At 41.1% G+C, this 19180-nt stretch overlaps 1 protein-coding gene across 12 annotated transcripts in view; it reads left to right on the top strand.

Annotated features, from left to right (window-relative positions):
* Positions 1–18814, top strand: part of WNK1 (WNK lysine deficient protein kinase 1) — a 107349-nt gene extending 88535 nt beyond the window's left edge. For 7 of the 12 annotated variants that reach the window (XM_069807670.1, XM_069807675.1, XM_069807679.1 and 4 more), the window contains 10 exons: positions 2195–2281; positions 2984–3053; positions 4558–4637; positions 5187–5845; positions 6794–6996; positions 8239–8433; positions 9700–9792; positions 12074–12115; positions 15251–15438; positions 15742–18814. In XM_069807670.1, coding sequence (XP_069663771.1) covers positions 2195–2281; positions 2984–3053; positions 4558–4637; positions 5187–5845; positions 6794–6996; positions 8239–8433; positions 9700–9792; positions 12074–12115; positions 15251–15438; positions 15742–16056 — 1932 coding nt within the window. In that variant the 3' untranslated portion in view covers positions 16057–18814. The remainder of the gene's footprint in view (positions 1–2194; positions 2282–2983; positions 3054–4557; positions 4638–5186; positions 5846–6793; positions 6997–8238; positions 8434–9699; positions 9793–12073; positions 12116–15250; positions 15439–15741) is intronic. The other 5 variants (XM_069807672.1, XM_069807671.1, XM_069807673.1 and 2 more) reach the window with 5 other exon arrangements.
* The last annotated feature ends 366 nt before the right edge of the window (positions 18815–19180 follow it).

The raw sequence follows: 19180 nt of genomic DNA on the forward strand, positions 1-19180 counted from the left end.
TTCTAGCAGGCTGAATGAGGACCATATTCCTGCCCTGTGTGTAATCAGGAAATGCGTATTTTCTGCCTCCAAACTGAGCAAGAAGCTGAATGACTTATGTAGAGCTATAAGATGATAGTGTTAGCAAGCAACACGTTTTTTTCCTCCAACTTCTGGAGGCAGAAGCTGGTTTATGCCTTTCAACCAGTTCTTTCTGAAGCATGGTTTTGCTGAAGAAGAGAGAGCAATTTGGTGATAATTCTTATCTATGTTCTTACCATGAGCAAGGGTAGCAAATGGATCTAGAGGCAGCTGTTTAAAATCAGTCATGCTAAATTCATAGTCCTTTCTATGGTCATTGCTCGGAACTGGGTATATTAGTAATATTTTCCCCCAAACTCAAAGCCCTTGTAGCCACTTACGTGACTCAAGCCACTGTACCACTGCAAAAGGCTTCTTCCTGTTTGTCATAGGTATTTCTGGCAGGATTTGTCATATGGAAGAGGCACAACTATAGGTCCCTTGCTTCTGCTCCTTTGCAAACAGCCTACCTAATTTTACTTCTCATTTGAACTCTAAAGCCTGTCTAGGAGTGAGACAAAATTGGAGGAGACCAACTGGATCAAATCTAATTGACTGTTGAGAGCATTTGCTGCTATCACGTAATACTATCTGGAAAATTACTGGCTTGTCTTTAAGTAGATAGGCTTTCCTTCCTTACTGCTTCTGTCAGTAGCTCATTACACAACTTTTTTTTTTTTTTCTTTCCTTAGTACCAGACTCCTAATTTGCGGACAAAGTACATGTCATCTCAAGACCATTTTTGGACAGTTTGTTCCTTAGTCTTAAATACCTGTTCTGTTTATTCCCTAATTGCTTTTTAAAGTGTATTTAGATTAATTTTTCAAGGTTCATTTTGGTACCTGTGTTCCATAAGGAAATCTTTATTTCCTGATCATTCTGATGTCTCAGCTCTTTGACTACTTGAAGCAAATATCTTCTTGTGAGCATAAGTGATGAGAATTATATAGTATTTCAGGTGAAATGTTCTCTTTATTTTACAGTATTATGGAATTAAATTAGCTCACTTCTCTGCTAAGCATTTGGATTTCTGAATGGAGTCAGAAGTCTGCATCTTCTTGTGCTTTTTTTTTTTTTGATGGAATTGATACAGGGTTTATTGTTCTTAGATTTTTTTCTGGTTGTGTTTTGAAATCCACAATTCAGGAAGACTGTCATCCTGGCAACCTGTTTGAAAGCATCTTTATGCTATTGTGTACCTCTAACTTTCAGTTTTTGAAAGTGGAAGGTAATGTTTTTATGTTGCTGTGACCTTAGCTTCAGTTCTAAAAACAGATCTAGCTTTTTAATATGAAAGACATGGAAAGATTAGTGATGCTGAAGTTTGGATGGAAATTTCTACTCCATAGGGTCAGAATTGTAACTTAGTGATATCTGCCAACACTTTCTTCTTCCTTATGCATCTTACGGATATGGCCTTAATTATTAATTTTGAGTGAATCCAAATTTTTCTTATCTTTAAGATATTTTTAGGTATTTTTATTCTCTTCCCCTCACCACTTCAGTTGGCCAAGTTTGAAAAATATTGCCTGCTCAAACAGCTGAAATCTAAGTAATAAGAGAGGTTCTGCCTTTCTTCCTTCCTCCTCTTCAAGTCAATCCATCCAGATAGCTTCTTTGAGGGAACTTGTAAGTGTGTGGTTGGGGTTTTTTTTTGTTTTGTTTTTTAATTTAAATTTGTGTTATCCTCACTCTTGCTTTATCCATGCTTGCTTTTGAAATTATGGCATCTTTTTGATTTTTTTTTTTTCTTCTCTTTGACTTACTTTCTTCAAGATTTTAGATATTCCATAATACAAATTATCTCTGTTATCCAACCAAAAAATGTAGAACTTGGAGGCTTGCAGCATATTTACTCAGTTCTTAAAAGCAGGAATGCAAATTTCATGCTAACTTTAGGAAAACCAGAAGTTCCAGTTAATGCTTCTTTTCTGTTTTTTACCAAATATGTTGCTTAAATTGTTTCCAGTCTTACTGTGCTATACATGTTAAATGTAAACATGTAGGAAGGGAACATGGTAGAAATGTCAAAGCTGTACTGACTGCTTTAAATTTTAGTATTAAATATGGCTGTTTCTCAAATGTGATGTATTTCTCCTGAGCTGGGACAGCTGTTTACTCTTTCCTTTCTCAGTCCCAACAGCCACTGGAAGATCTGGATGCTAAGCTGAGAAGAACCCTTAGTCCAGAGACTGTTCCAGTGACATCTGCTCCTGCCTGTGTACGTTTGCAATGTTGGCAGTTTAGTAGTCTTGAAAAACTGCAGTGTTTTCTCAAGGTCATGCTCTTAGGTCACTGCTTTTAATATCACTACACCAGTCTTTAGACTTTTAAAAATAAAACTGACGAGTCATCTTCCAGTTCGTGGGACTGAGTCAACCAAAACAGGAAAAATCTGTATGTTGCAATAGATTACGTATTTCCTGAGGCTGGTTTTGGTATTAGTTCTTAATCCAGCTTTTCTGGTGATGTCATTAATGTCACCAAATGAGAAGGAAAAGTGGCTATGGAATAAGGGGGAAGAGCACTAAACAAGCAGTACGTGATATGTCACTCTTAATTTGGGAGGGATGTTTAAAGTAGGGACCTGAAATTTTAGAAGACTATAATAATAAACTTTGTTATAGAATGAAGATAATAATTGACATTGTGATCTCCAAGTGGCTACTTATGCATTACTTTTGCAGAGCAGAAATGGGTGTTCTGCTGACAGCCTCATGGTAGTACGGCATGCAAAATGTCTTGCTGATACTGCTTGCTTTGGAGGTTAAAAACTCTGCATTTGTCTTGTCGTGGGTCATACTTTGACCCTAGTGGACATAAAAGATTGTGTGGTATGCAGTATGGTGGATTTGTTGACATTCAATGAAATTGCCAATTCTTTTAATTTAATTTTATTTTGTTTTCCCCCTTGAACCTTTAGTCTGTGCCCTCAGTAGCATCTACAACGGTTACCGGGCTGGTGTCCACAGCAACACAGTCTCTGAAGGATGGTAAGACAGCCTTGATTATTTTAGATGGTTTCTCAGTATGGAGATATAATCCAAAATTGAACAGACTAGTAACTTGGAAGGATAGAGCCTTTTTCAGTAAGTCATACAATGACAATTTCTTAAGGATCGTATTAGTTTTTAGTAACTAGGCTGAAAATTTTCACTGTAGTCCATGAGAGGGGAATGACGTATATGCATATTATAGTCACTCATTTAGGATTTAAAGCTGTCCAAAATGCTAAATTAAGACTTGTAAAGAATCTCCAGTATGCTGCTAAGGTACAGCTTCAGGATTTGAAGGATCTGTTTTCTGTCACGTGTTATGTTCTCAGCAACAACAGTAAGACTTATCTTGCATCATCGTGTTGTGTTCAATGTGTAGGATACCTCTCCTTCACCTAAGAGTGTTTCCTTTCTATTTAAATAGAGAAATGAAAGTTAAACTACCAAAAATTTAAGAAAGGTAGTAGGAAAACCAGACTCCCTTCTGGCTGCTTTAGAACAACTGAAGGTTGACTGGATGATCAACAATTGAAGTCTGAATGATCAATGACTTTCAGATCTAAACCAAGTGTAATTGTTGGGGGTGGGTGGGGGGGACCCAACAGCTTGCAAAATAGTTGAGAGTTTCCTGTCAGTATTCTCCTAATTGTTTTAATTTTAAAAATCTTTTTTAAAAAAAACTGTTGATGTGGTACTAAAATTATTTCTGAGCTATCTAGTAAACATTATTTAACTTGCATGTGCCTCTGAAGTTCAATGACAAACCTGCAAAAGCTAATAAAACCAGTAGGAAAATAAAATATTCCCATTTTGGTATGTTGGTAGTGAACTATACTGTAGAACTCATTTGTCTGCTAGAAAATGAGTTGGGTTTTGCCTGCTGAAGTTTTGAAGGTAAAAGTAAACAAACTGGGAAGTTGCTTAATAAGCACAGCAAGTTGTCCAATAGAACTGATTTAAAACCAGAATGTTATTTCTCAGCTTTGTAACCTTATACTGCCAGTGCATACAGCAACAAAATTAGGAGCTGACACCTGAGAATCCAGCTCTGAAAGCTTCAGATAGACTGCTTTGAGTAAATGTGGTTTATAGCATTTCTTCAACTTACCATTTTTATATTAATAAATTGTCCCCAGCATTTGTGAAAGTTAGGTAGTCATTGTGGGTATTGAATTAAAATAAGCTTTTTCTTACATAAATTCCAGTTCTGTTTTTTATTCTTTGGCTATTTCACATCCTTGTTTGAATCAGCGTGCTTTTTTTACTGCTATCTAAAAGTGCACTTTTGGCAAGTATACTGTGCAGGGAAACTTTGTAGAAAAATACTTGCAGTTTGATGTTCTATATGGCAAAATTGAAAAAAAAGAGGTCAGGCTCCATGAATGCAAAAGCCTGTTAGGACTTAACTGACAGTTGAGTTTGAAGTAGATAAAAAGAAATGGTTGGAGTTCAAATAATATATTGCTCATTTTCTTCTTAATACCATTCTCCTTTTCCTTAGCTTCAGCATCCTGTGGTGGAGAGAGCAGTGCTACAGCTACCACAGCAGGAGCAGGTGTTCTTAAAATGGGACGGTTTCAGGTAGGAGATGTTAAACTGATTTGGTTGTTGGTACAGGATCTTGGAGCAGTTCCTGTGTAGTGCCTGCTCAGTGTGCCTCATGGTGGGCTTTTCTGTCTGGAGAAAATGTCCATGTTGAGCTTGTGAATGCAGTGCTTTGTGCAGATGGTGTTTTCATTCAGGGCAGAGATTGCACTAGATTATGTAGGTCTAGAGTTGTGAATATAGCATTTCATCATGTCAGGCCTTAGCTGTGTAACTGTTGGCCTTGGTCTTTAGTGTTAGCTGCTTTTTAGCTAACAATGCTGGGATGTTCGCTGTATTATGTCCTGTTTGTGAAGGAAGTCCCCTCTGAATTTGCTATGTTTCTTGGAGTGAATCCTCCAGATTGCTTAGAAGTACTATTTTGTGTGGCAGTGTCTTACTTGGAGGGATGCAGTAGCTTGCTTTGTGGCATACCAAGGAAACAAGTTATTTTCCCTCTCTCACATGCATCTTATTGTTCGGTAAATAAAAGGATCATGTTAAGGAAGAACTAAGAAAGTCTGCATGATTGCATTTCTATTCTAGGTATCCGTGGCAGTGGATGATGTGCTAAAAGAGGGTGACAAACCTGAAACTAAGCCGGTGCAATTTGAAACCACCTCCACTGATTCTTCATCTCTTTCTGGCAGTAGCCCAGAGAGTACACTGGTAAAGCAGGCTGGCAGTCGGAAAAGCGAGGCTGTCGCTGACTCTTCCTTGGATGTGGTAGATGGCATTCCTCAGACAGTTCCTGTGCTGCAATTACCAGTAGATGTTGGTCAGCCTACTAAGGTTGGGCGCTTTCAGGTAACAACAACAACGGATCAAGTGGGGCGCTTTTCGGTGTTAAAGACTCAGGATGAGGTCAGCTGTGCAGAGAAGGAGCCAATGACTCTTCCTCTCTCTGTGGGCTTGGAACAAGTTGCTTCTTCAGCTGCAGCTCCGAAGAAAGAGTTGGAGTCAAGGCAGTCCCCACACATGAACGGTCCGTCCTCTGAACCGGAGGCTGCTTTCTTAAGCGGGTTGGCTAAGGATTTGGATGACGGCTCAGGGAGCCCAGACTCCCTCCAGCCCCTGGGGTCGAAGATCAGCCTCCCTGTTCAGAGCCTTAGCAACTCATTCAACTCTTCCTACATGAGCAGTGACAATGAGTCAGATATTGAAGATGAAGACTTGAAATTGGAACTCCGTCGGTTACGAGAGAAGTAAGGCTTTTTTCCTTGTGTGGTCACGTATGAAATATATGTAATAGGATTAATATGAATTCCATCTATACTTTACTTTTCACAAAGAACAAAAGTGAACTTCTTTAAGAGCCTCAACCTTTGCTAAGTATCAGGACGCTTTGTCAGTGTTTATGTGGGAAGTAAGATTCTTTAGTGGGAAAGTAGTATACAGTTATAACAAAAAAGGTATATACATGTTTGCTGTACTGAATTTTCTAACCTGTAACCTTGTTGTATGTGTTTATATGTAGAGTGATTGCTGCACTGTGGATAAGACTGCAGATATGTAGAAGCTTTTGCGTATCACTGAAATTTAGTAGTTAGTGGGAAAAGTGGTGTCTCATTTGAAAATGACACACAGCTCTGCATTTCTAATGGTTTTCCTTTTCCTGAAGAATCCTTGTTGGCTTAGAAAAAAATTTAGAAGTCAAGTAATGTGACCTACTAATTTATTTATACTGGAAGTTGAACTTTTTTTAGGGCAGCTGGCAATTTTAAATCTTTTGTATGCAACTGCTCTGAAAAAAAACCACCTAAGGTAATACAAATGTAGAAGTCTCCAAGGCCATATGTCTCAGAAAATGAGTAATCTAGCTATTCCTGTAGCATTTTAATGCTGAATGATTTGATCTTCTGCAGTAGGTGTATGTTCCTGTTTGTACTTCCATTTATCCTGGTTTTATGATTACAACACTGGGGCCTTTGTGTTGGAATTCTAGCCAGGGTTAGAGCACAGTGGAAAATGGCAAGTGTTCTGCCATCTGCGTTCAGTGGTTATTTGTGGAAAAGATTTATTTCCACCTTTCTTAAATGTTAATGAGAGTTTGACCGAAGAAGCTGGTCAAGCTTGACTGGAGGGGAGGGATTGTATGCATGCATGTATATACATATAATTTTTGTAAGTCAAACTCTTTGGTAACTTGTTAGGCACCTTAAAGAGATCCAGGAGCTGCAGAGTCGCCAGAAGCAGGAGATTGAGTCACTATACATGAAATTGGGAAAGGCCCCACCTGCAGTAATTATTCCCCCAGCTGCACCCCTTTCAGGAAGGAGGAGACGACCTACTAAAGGAAAAGGCAGCAAGTCCAGTCGTAGCAGCTCCCAGGGAAACAAAAGCCCTCAACTATCAGGTAAGACTTTATTCAATTTTCTGAGTAGATAAAACAGACAAGGTACTATCTCTGATTCTTAGATCTATGTCTGTCCCTCTGTTCTGTCTTTTGGAGGGGGGTATGTGTGTCCCAGTTCCTCCACAGCCTGGATTACTAGATCATTTTTGAAATTGCTTTTGCTATTTGGTAGTCTTGCTTGTGACTTCTGCAATCTACTAAAAGATACGGTTACATTGTTCTGTAAGAGCAGTTCTAAAGTCGTGATTTGTATTTTTTAGAGGTTACTCATAGGGCTCTGACTAAGAAAAAAAGTGTAAATTTACAGTATGGGGGAAAACTTTTATTTTATTTATTCATTTATTATTTTTAAGATAAACTGCTCCTGTTGCCTCCTGAAACTGATTTTGCGGAATGGGGCTGGTCTCTATAGTCATCTTCAGAGATTTTTTTTTCTCTACTTTAGTAGCAATTAAGCATGGTATTACTAGTGTCCTTACACTTCAGAAACTCAGTCACAGTTGATGGATGTTAAAGTAGTGATTTTTTTTTTTTAATGGAGTTGAAATTTTTTTGTACTTACAAATTGAGAAACAGTTTCAATTGTCAAGGCTTCCTTTCTTACTAAAACTGTTCTTAGAATAAACAGGACTCAGAAAAATAGTTCTGTTTACTGTTTGAATGACATAGATGTCAGATGCTTGCTGGCTAATCATAGATGTCTCTCAAATCCTGTAGCATTGAGTAAACCACACTGGAGGGCCAGCACTGCCAGCAGAAATACTTGTTACTGCTTCCTGCACATTCACTTTGGTAATTCCCTGTCATGCCACAGTTTCTGTATCCAGTCACCCTGGCTGCTCACTTCTGTTTTGTTATATGATAGGGGAGCTATGTGTAAGCATGTGACAGTGAGCTAACACAGAGTTGCCTTCAAACTTAAGTAAATAAGAATTTTTCTAGTCTTACTGCTTTCTCAGAAACTGGAATAGTTCCCTCCCTCTGCCTCCCCCTCTCTTGCCTGGGTTGTCATGCTTGACCAGAAGATACCTGTGTTGCCCCCCGCCCCCCCCAGCACTTCTTCCTGTATCACTAGCATAATAGCTCAGCTGATCATTTGAGTGACTTCACTCCCTAGTAAATGTTCCAGTCAAATTTTACTCTGTTTTTAATCCTGTCCCTTGGGAACAATTACAGAAGCTTCGAAAATGATGTGGGGTAACTGAAATGTTGAATGACTTTTTGTCTTCCTTCTTCCTCTAGGCAATCTGTCAGCTCAAAGTGCACCATCAGTCTTGCCCCCACAGCAGACTCTTCATCCTCCTGGTAGTGTGCCAGAGACTGGGCAGAACCATTTGTTACAGCCCCTCAAACCTTCACCTTCTAGTGAAAATCTCTACTCTGCCTTTACCAGTGATGGTGCCCTTTCGGTACCAAGCCTTTCGGCACCGGGCCAAGGTAAGACTTGAAATGGAATTGGTGTCAAGCCTTGCACCTTTGTTACTGGTGAACGATCAACTGGATGACACTTGATTTTTAATACATAGCATAAAGTAGATTGGTAGTCTCCAACCTATGCGTGGAGGCTGATAAGGGTGGTTTTTGCAACTAGATATCTACCTTCTCACACAGGTGAAGTGTGAGGTTGTTGAAGTAATAAATATATAGCACATAGCTCTGTCTGCTGTAATGAAAGCACCAAAGAGAATATAAAAGTGTGCAGTATGGTGGTGGCAAGCAATGTTCTGCTGAGCTGGGGGAAAGGTATTGGCCAAAAGGCTGAGGAGACAGATGAGAATGGGGGGTTGGAAATGCGAAGTGACACTAAGGAAGGGGCAGAGCAGCTTTGATGTTAACAGATAATTGAAATGGTAGGAAATTTCTGAAGACTTGAGTTCTTTTAGACTTCCAAACTGCTTTGGCTGTTTCTGTCAATGGAATTTTTAATGATAAATGGTAAAAAAGGCTCATGTTCCGCAATTGTGAGTTAAAGCATTATCCTGGGAGGAAGAGTTAGGGTAGCAGGGTGGAATGGTAGGAACAATGAATTGTTCATTTACTCAAGTTGTGGATTGCTTGTTATTAGTTAGTATGTTATCAAATAATTTCTCAGACACAGCTCTGATTTATTTGAGAGGGAGGGCTTTTTTGCTTGCCAGTCATTAAGGGGATGATAGCTTTATTCCTTTACTTCTCTGAACTTATCTGTTCCAGTTTTTTTTCCCCTTGAACATCTTTTTGAAAAGCTTTGCCATAGACTGATTGAATACATCAATTCTAATGCATGTTTTTGCTGAAATTGGAGAAGTACAGACAGAAAATGGAAACAGACTTTTTGGAAGAATTTTCTATAGGGTTTTTTTAATGAACTGTTTCAAGTGTTTTGGAGCTACTTGAATCATCTCCCTGTATCTAGAGTTGTGCAGTACCATTTTATAATTGGATACTTTTGCCAGGATTTGGCTTTCCTGTAGATTGCAACCTTATTGTCGGGTTATGTACTGGAGAGTAACACTGCAAACTTGGTCTAATGTCTGGACGTGTTGGAGGGAGTTTTTTCACTCTGTATATTGTCTACATACTCTTTGGTCCACACTTTGAGGCTTATTCTTGTGTGCCATGTTAATGCATTTCACCCTTCCAACCTCAAGTTGCTAACATCTTGTAGTGGTGTTCTGTCTCTTCTCTCCTTTCTCTGTTATTCCCGTTTTTGTTTTCTCACAGGCTGTGCGAAGTTTAACTGTGCATCTGAGAGAGTGACGTTCAAGCCTGGTGGCAGGAGGACCCGATTTCTGAGTACGCCCTGCTTGGCTCTTTGTGTGTAACACCTTTACTCCTTCCTTGTCTGTTTTTTGTTTTGTCTTTTTGGTTTTATTCTGCTGCTTGGATCTGTTTCATGCAGCCCATTCTCATCTGCCACCTTGTATTCCCTCCCATCCCATGGCTCAGCTGAGCTGCTCTTAGCACACCTTTAGAAGTTTGGGTTCTCGTGTTAGGTATTCTCTGCTGTTAAACTCATAATAACAAGCACTCATTTTCTCTAAGCTTTTGGTGGAAACTTTCAGGACAGTTCAGTGAAATAACAGAAACTGGGGAGAGTTAGCAAGTTGTGGGTGCATGGGCTTTTTCTTTTGGCCTGCCTTAGTAATTATGCTTCAGCATATGTTAGCTGACATCAGACTTGGAGGGGAGGTAGTCTTTATAGTGGAACAGTGCAGAAGACTTGTTTTCCAAATTATTCCTATGTTGGACACTACTGTAACTGATGGGGATGTGTTTTTGCATGTTCTCAGCAGTAGTGCTGATTACAGTGCAGAGTATTGATGCCACCTGTAGACAGTTAATAATGACTTCTTATGTTCATTAGCAGATGGATAGCTAAAGATTGAAGTGTTGAGGGTTTTAAAAATACTTAGAGAATATTTTCAGGCAAACTCAAAAGATCCTTACCTACTAATGGGCCCAGGTTTAGAAGTTTTTATTGTGAATTGGAGATACGCTAAATGTGCAACAAATAGTAGTAGAGGTGGGTAAATAGACATCTTCAGACATCCTGTCAACCTTCATGAGTTACCTTGCAGCTCTTTTCAAAATCCTTTTGTTTGTAAGTCTGGCCTAACGCAAGTACAAGAGAGCCTCAAACTTCTGATGTGATTGAAGTAATGATATGCTTGAGCCGAGGCTGCTAATGTGATGCTTTTTATTGGGAGTGCTGCAACATCTCCCACACTGCTTCTGCAGGCTGGGCTGTTTAAATGTCCAACATTTGTTTCCCACCCTCTGGAATGACTTGATATGAGAAAGCTTGAAGTGCTGTAAAGAGACCTTCAGTCGCTGCACTGCATGACAGTACCATGCGTCTGTAGCATCTGTCTTGCTACAGTTGGCAGTAGCATAGCTGAGCCAGAGAGTTGTGTGCAGGAACTGGGCCTGGCCTTCTGCAGAGACAGCTGCAATGCAACCAGCTCCATCCTTTGAGAAAGGGAGTGAGTCAGAGCGAGGGGAAATCTTTTCGTGGCTGTTCAGTTTTGCAATGATACCTCTATCCCACTTCATTGGATTTGGGGATATAATGGTATTTAATTTCTCAAATTGAGCAGCTTTAAATGTTTTTCCTAGGTATATTAATGTGCAGCTGTGCACTAACTGACATCTGCAATGTCAAGATTTATGGCTCCTTTCTTGAAGTTAAATTCCTTCCAAAGCTGACTTTAAAAAATCATCTTTACTCTGTCCTGTCCTGTTTTGGGCTAGGGAATATAAAGAACAGCCATATGAGAGTATCATTTACTTACAAGACCTTGGCTTGCTGCAAATTGACCATCATCTGTCTATAAGAGTACTTTGGCATGTATATCTCTTGCTTATGGGACTGGTGCTAAGGGAAACGGATTCCTTTTGAAAAGTGTGTTGTAGCTGTCCTGTAAAAGCAGGTAATACTTGGCATGGCACAGCTTGGCCTGGCACTTGGCTTATTGCAGGTTGCTTGCTTCCTGGAGTCTTGTCCTTGAAACGCTATTGCAGATTGTGGTGGAGAGTGACAACTGGAGAAGATGCTGGGTTAGAATCAGCGGTGTTGAGGAAACAGTGCAGTGATTGATGCTTTTAACTGTGCAGCTGGAGAAACAGAGTGGTACAGCTTAGCAGGGAATGTCTGAACTATTCCACAGATCTGAGACAATAGGGTGACAAACTAAAAGGACTTGACCTATCAAATAAATCTTTCTTATGTTGTAAACCAGTCAAACTTTGATAGTTGTAAAATGCTTCCTACGTCCTGACAAAAATGGAAGATGTACTTGTTTTTCCTTTGTGATAACAGCCAGTTGTGATGGTAATGTCTCCTGACATTCTTCACTATTGGGAATTCTGAAGAATAAATGTAGGAGGCTGGACCTCTTCCATATCTGAAAGTACAACTGATTAAATTGTCAGACCAGTCTTTGGGTTTTTCCTAGAATGTCCCAGTAGTGACTACAAGAGCCCTGCTGTGCCATGTCCTCTGTTTCTCACCAAGCTTTTTGTACTGTTTGCTGATACTAAACATTTCTCACTGTTTCTCTTATCTTTAACAAATTACTCTCTCTTTGTGCTTCAGGGAAGATGGTGAAAAAAGTCTGTCCTTGCAACCAGCTCTGTAGTAATTATCTTATTTCTGTTATCTCCGATTCCTGATTGTAAAGCTATTCATCAGCTTTTTCTGGTCACTGAAGCCTTACCTCCCTGACTCTGTCTCCAGCACAGCATCTGTCTGTCTATGTTATGCCCTCTAATGTGTACTCTGTTGTTAGTATATTCAATCGTCTGGCTATTACTCTTGCAGACAAGTGGAGGCAGGCAGAACCTCACCTTCACTGTGGAACTCTTTGCTCGTCGCTAACGAGAGCAAATTGAGCATCAGGGTCAGTTGCTCACTGTAATGTGCTAGAGTGGTACCTTTGAGCAGCTGGTTTGTTTACAGATCTGGTGGGGCTTGCCATGTCAGTGATGGATCCAATTGCAGACACTCCTTCAACATTTTAAAAGAGTAAGCCATCAGATATCTCCAGTGTGTCTCCCAAAGCAAGAGATGTTTAGAAAAGCCTGTGTGTGCTCATGGCATTTAAGACTGTTTTAAAGGTGTCTTTTGACTGCTAGTTTATGGGGGGGAAAATAAAAGGGCAGAATGAAGGCATTATAGGTAGCGGGCTGGAGAGAGAGAAGCCTGTTTCACTTCAGATCCTTCATGTCAGAGCAGAACTGGGGACGGCTGCTGTGACCGAGCAGGAATGTGGGGGGTTGTTTCCATTGGATGCTACAAGTTGAAGCACTTCCTTTTCAGACTCTTCTGGATGGCAGTTTCTGTAGGCGGTGACTACATCAGAGCTAAAATGTGAAACTCCTGAGAAGTAATTTTTAAATTGACATTATGTGGGAGCTTTGCGTAGCTCACCTATAATGGTGTAGGCTGGTCTGTCTGTGACCTGAGATAGGAGCTCCCTAAAAAAATCACTTTTGGAGACAAAGCTCTCTCAACCTCCTATATTTCCCACTCTGAACCAATCCCGTCCTTTTCAAAACACTTAAACTTTCCTAAATGATCTTTCACATCTTCAGCTGAATGCACTGTAGTATATACCTTGATTAATTCTCCCCTTTTCATGGCCTGAGGAAGCTCTCCAGCATAGGTCCATGATCCAGTGTGCTTACTGATTAAAGTGGAAATGTAAAATATCAAAAGCAGATACTGGCCATCATGAAGAAGATGAGAGCAAGTGTGTCAATCCCTGCATGAACCCTCATGGTGGAATGTGATTATTACTGGTTTTGGCAGCTCCCCCCCAGTACCTCTTTCTTGCTTTTGCCTCATTTGTCTTTAATTTCACCTTTCACATCATTGTTCTTATTAAATAATTGTATTCTGAGCCCTTTCCACATGATGGATGCTTAAGGTTCCTGTTATTTTTACTGTAGATTTTCCTTGCCACCTTACAGTGTGTTCCTATTACTCTTCATCTGTGCTGCAGCTGCACTCCCTGGTCAGGGAACCTTATTCTTTCCTTTTTGTGTGTACTGTTGCATGCATCTGCCTGCCTGTAACAACTTCTGCCCCACCTGTGGCCACCCAGACTGGGAGCCACTTCCATGCTTGAGCTGGAGCTGGTGGAAGGGATACATATCCTTTCCTCCTCAGCACTACTAGAGGCAGTAACACTTTGCTTATTTGTCCTGCATAGTAAGTACGTCACCTTCCTAATTCACTCCTCAATATGAAACATTCCTGCAGGGGTTGGAGCCAGTTCTTTGATGTGGTGGTTGCAAGGAATGTGGCCGATAGCCAGGGAAAGTGGAACAGATGAAGTAGCTGTCAGGCAAGAGACAGCAACTCAGTCATTTGGCCTTTGCAATAGAGAGATGATTTTCATTACTGGAACTTTTGATGCTCATTTTAATCAGTTTTTCTTCAGAAATGTCTGCCGTAGACTCTGATTTTCTTGGATATCCCAGTTGCAGTTTTCAGAGTGAGCAAGTAGAAATGTTTGAGGGACTTTGAGAACCAAGTAGGTAAGGATGTGTGCTTGCAAGGAGTGCTGGGTTTAGCACTGCAGTGGCCAGATACTGATTTTGTTGTTTGGTTTTGTACTAAATGGATTTGAAAAACCTAGATTCATTCTGCCTTTACTGTGTCCTTCAGAAAAAGTCTGCCCTAGTGGTTAACTGTCGCTTCCACAACTGTAAATGAGGATACTTTGCAATACTGCTGGGAATTTAGGCTACTTGATAATATACACTTTCTTGGATTCCTGTTCTGAGATCTGCCTTTGAGAAACCTAAATTCAAGTGCAGTTGCTTGTTTATAAGTGTGAGTGGGATAGTGAGGCTATCCAAAACAAAGCTAGATTTATTTTTTTCTACAGAATAATGTTCAGCAAGCTTTCTAGCAGAACCGAAACCTGGTATTTATGTGAAGGGGTTTTTGTGTTCTTGCAATCAACCCAGTGAATAGAAAAACTTGTCAAAGCACCTCTGAGGAACTACTCTCATTTCTGCCTTCTTTAAGCTGTATTAGTTGTCTGCATCTGAAATGCTTGTTCTTCTGACATAGGAAATCTGAACATAATGGCAAAAAAATGCTTTCAGAGGCAAAAAGCAAAATTTAATGCAGTGCAGACTTCCCCTGCTGATCCTGGCTGTTTGGTGGATGAAGACAGTCCCATCTGGTTATCCTCAAGACCATAAGTATGGCAGCTATTGGAAACAACAGTTGCTGTTTCTCACTGTGGCTTTTTTGTGTAATCTGGGTGAATTTTTTCTCTTCATTTTACAAAGTGGAGATAATTTGCTACAGAGCAGCTGGCGATGCTGATTGTACTGCTCCTTATTCAGCATCCAGTGTTGTCCTCCAAGGTGGAATTGACCTGTGCCAATAGTGGTTGCTGCTAATTAAAAGGCATAGGATGAGAATGACATGACTGTACTTGTCATTCAGTGCTGAAATCTAATCTCCTTTTTCCTCTACAAAGACCTGTAGGCTGCTACCATTCCCCTCTTAAGATGACTACTTGCAGCACTTCTTGAAAAGTAAACATATCTATGAAATACTCTTAATCTGAGAAAATGCCTGTAGGATTCCTTGTAGTTCCCACTTCAGCGTGTCCTGGAACTGAAACTTAAAATTAATCTGCATGGCATTTAAACTGGCGCTCTATTGATGTACCGTTACCACAATTATTAAATTTACTAGAGAAAGATGATCTTTAACCTAAGTTTTGATTCCTGTTTTTTGTATTTCTAGGGACCAGCAGCACTAACACAGTCGGGGCTACAGTGAACAGCCAAGCACCCCAGTCTCAGCCTACTGCTATTGCCTCAAGCCGGAAAGGGACTTTCACAGATGACCTGCACAAGCTGGTAGATAACTGGGCCCGAGATGCCATGAACCTGTCTGGCAAGAAAGTTGGCAAAGGGCATAGCAACTATGAGGTGAGATGTAATCCGTGAACATTTATGGTAAGAAACTGTCAGTGTCGTTGCTATCTCATCAGGGTGTCAAACACAGAGTACAGTTGCCACATAGCTTGGACAACTGCTCCAGAAAACTGTTAGCTATATCTTTTATGTGCAGGATTGTATTGCCTGCTATGGAAGGGAAGGGGATAACTAAAGAGGAGGGCCGTGACATGTTCTTCTAAGCATCTCTTAGGAACGGCTTGTGGACCAAGGGGTGAATCTGTGGTTTTTAAGCACAGTTGTGTAACTGTTCTTGGGGGTTGGGTTTTCTTTCAGGGCCCTGGAATGGCAAGAAAATTCTCGGCACCAGGTCAGCTCTGTATCTCTATGACATCTTCCCTGGGTGCTACGCCCATCTCTGCAGCATCAGCTACCTCTTTAGGTCCCTTCACAAAGGCTATGTGCCCTCCGCAGCAGTACGGTTATCCAGCAGCGTCTTTTGCTGCTCCGTGGAGTGGGACGGGTGGTCCAGCACAGCCACCGCTCGGCCAGTTCCAGCCCGTAGGTGCCGCATCTTTGCAAAGCTTCAACATCAGCAATTTGCAAAAATCGATCAGCAACCCTCCAGGCTCCAACCTGCGGACCACTTAGCCGTGTTCAGAGACCATGCTGGCTAGACCTTGGGACAGGACATGGGGAGGGAGATGGGGCCCTGTATCAACTACTAGTGCTGCAATGAACTGGTAGCTTGCCAGACTGGGAATGAATTTCTCTTTTCCAACCATTGCTGTCAACTCTCTGTAAAGGGAGTTTCCCCGCACACTTTCAAGGGGGAGGAGGATGATCAGCATCCTTATGATGGGACAGTGCTTTTGACCAAGGGGTTCTGCTCTTGCATGGAACAAGAGCTGTGAAGAGAAGTCATAGGGTCAGATAATGCAGTCTTGCTGTAAAATTTCTAGTTTGAGGCTGAATCCACACGTGTTGAGGTGGGAGAGCTGAATCCTAGCATGAGGCTTTAGCACGCTTCTCATCTCTCCCTGAAGAACCAAGACCAGGAGAAAAGCTGTCCAAATCCCCCTCCTCTCCCTCTCCCCAGTCAATTGTATCTGGCTCCAAAATGATGGGGCACACGAATGGACTTGCAGTGCAGCCCGTGCTTGATAGGTCATTACTGCTTTAAGTAAGATATTAACAGCTTTGACTGCAGCATTAGAGCAATTTAAATTGTTTAAAAATTTTTAAAAGTTCCCTGCGGACATGTACTTACCATCAGTTTTGATGTGGAAACACTGTGATATATAAATGTTGTTGGACAACAGTAGTTTAAAAATGAGTGGAATATAGAGGGTTAAAAAAGTTAAAAAGAAAAAAATGGGAAAAAAAGCTAGCTATATCCTTATACTTATTGGAGACACTTTAACTTTTTCCTTTGTATTTTCATTGTATTAGATAAATAAATGTGAATGTAAAATTGTATAAATTAATGTACTTGAATACTTGTCTGTTCTCCCAGTATGCTTGCTGGATATTTTAGTGCCTTGGACTTCTATTGCTTCTGCAGTTAGCATCGTCTTCCCAGCAGATCCCCAGGTGGACAGAGGGCAAGTTCAGAGAAGGATGGATTATTTGTACCTAGTGACTGGGACATTGGAGTTTATTTAGTGATACCGTTACTGTTTAGAGTAGGTGTATGGAGGGGGAAGTCATTGAGGCAGCGGGTTGGAACAGCGTTCTGTGTGTTGGGGAAACTTGTCCAGGCGGGCAGATCTGAAGTTGCTGGTGTGACAGGGGCCAGGTGGGGGTGGGACGGAGGGTTGTGGGTGAAGCTAAAACGAGACTAACCAATATTGTCTACGGAGGTGGGAGGTCTGGATCAGAAACAGAGAGAGGATGGGGAGAACGTGTATCTTTGGGAAAGGCCCAACTTAAGATGCAGTTTGACTCCACCTGCAAAGTGGTAAAGATGTTTGGTCGGGATGTGACTTGAGGGAGAGGTGCCATTGCTCGTTGGCATGGGCTTGTCTGCTGGGATTGCTTTTCTTACCTTTTTTTTGGTAAAACCCATTTAAGCCAGGAATAGACTGTCCTGGTGCAACGTCCATTGCCGGCAATGGATGTACTTGAAACAGCCGGCATCAAGAAGTTTCCTCTGTCTTACTTGGAGGATTTACGATTTTGTTCGCTCTAACAAATTTCAAGCTGGTACCAGGACTGTAACTATTTGTCACCTCTTAGTAACTGTACTGTACCTTCTGCTTTGGTCATTCTCCCTTCTCATATTTAGAAAATACTGGTTTCCTCCTCAAAGTAAAAATAATACCAGCCAGTATTTATGTAGTGCTGCAAAAAGCTGTGAAGGATGAGGGCACTGCTTCCTGGTACTTGGGAGTAGCTGACGGGTGTCCTGGAGGCTGGCGCATCACGGAGATGTTACTTGCCTGAATTTTTTTCTAGGAGCGCTGTTCCCCCAGGGAGTCTTAATAGGGAGTTTTTCTGTCTGCGGATGTTCTCACTCTTTTATTTTTACAGAGAAATGCACAAGATCCGTTCCTTTCCTGTCATTTTTTTTTTTTACAGCAGTTTTGGCAGCAAGGGCAGGTACGGGCTGGAGATGAACGCCTGAGGGCAAAAGGTAGTGGCGAGGTGGCTGGGCTCGAGTCCCTGAGATTTGGGGGTTTATTCTTTGTAACTGAAGTGCAGACTAGAGCTACAGAATGAGGGAGGAGGCTCATGGTGTGCGTGTGGTGGAAGAGGGGGGAGAAAGCAGGGGTCCCGGCGGCTGAAGTGAAACCGGGAACCTCTGTTCTTCCCTCTGAATGGACGCAGAGAAGTTTCCTGAACACGCCCAGTGCGAGGGGAGAGGTGTGCTCTGGAAACAGCAGTGACAAACCTGAGGCAGTCATGAAACAAGGGGAATATTCATGGCAGGGGAACCAATCGGCTGGATGCAGCACGTGGTTATTTGATTTTGATCTAATACGTTTGAGGTCGTTTCTTCACTTAAATCTTATGCAAGGACTGGTTTTATTTACCATTGATTTCCGCCCCCCCTCCCCCCCTGCCTCCTGTGGATGAATAACTGAAGTCTAGAGGAATAAACTAATGCTACTGAACTGTTAAATTATTTTGTTTAATATTACACTTTGAGTATCTTTTTCCACATAAAATCTGTTTCTGAATTACAACCGTTTTCTTTACATTATTTAACAATGTACACTGTAAAAAATAAAAATAAAAAAAATAAAATGAATTGAAACTTTGGGCTTCCCTGGCCTTAGTTAGTTGTATGTTTTGCACTAAACCCAGGCACTGCGCTTCTTGTACGATTGCGCTTTGTGCTGCAATTTGTTACCTTTGTAGAATATTTAATGAAGTCATTCGAATAAACCAAACCTGCTTTTGTTGAGCTGTGGGTTTTCTTGTCGAACAGCATGTTCCAACCTCTCCGTCCTCTTCCTGGAGTGATTTAACTGTTACCCAGTTTATCATTTTATCACAGGAAAGTACAAGAAACCCATTTTAATGAGACCCTTAACTTCTCAAAAGCAGCGATCAATAATGAGCCTTTGGCCTTTCAGTAGAATACTCTGAAGCAAGGTACTATAGAGAATAACTCATAGAATGGATCCTCTTTATGAGAGGAGGGGCCTAAGGGAACGGGAGGGAGCAGGGGCGAAGGGTGATGTATAAGCAGTGCGATTACTTTTATGGCTGAGACTGTCACGAAGTTACTGAATAGCAGAGAAACACACTCGGCTATGACAGTCAGCAA

This window comes from Haliaeetus albicilla, chromosome 19 (genome assembly GCF_947461875.1).
Source record: "Haliaeetus albicilla chromosome 19, bHalAlb1.1, whole genome shotgun sequence".
Taxonomy (NCBI): domain Eukaryota; kingdom Metazoa; phylum Chordata; class Aves; order Accipitriformes; family Accipitridae; genus Haliaeetus; species Haliaeetus albicilla.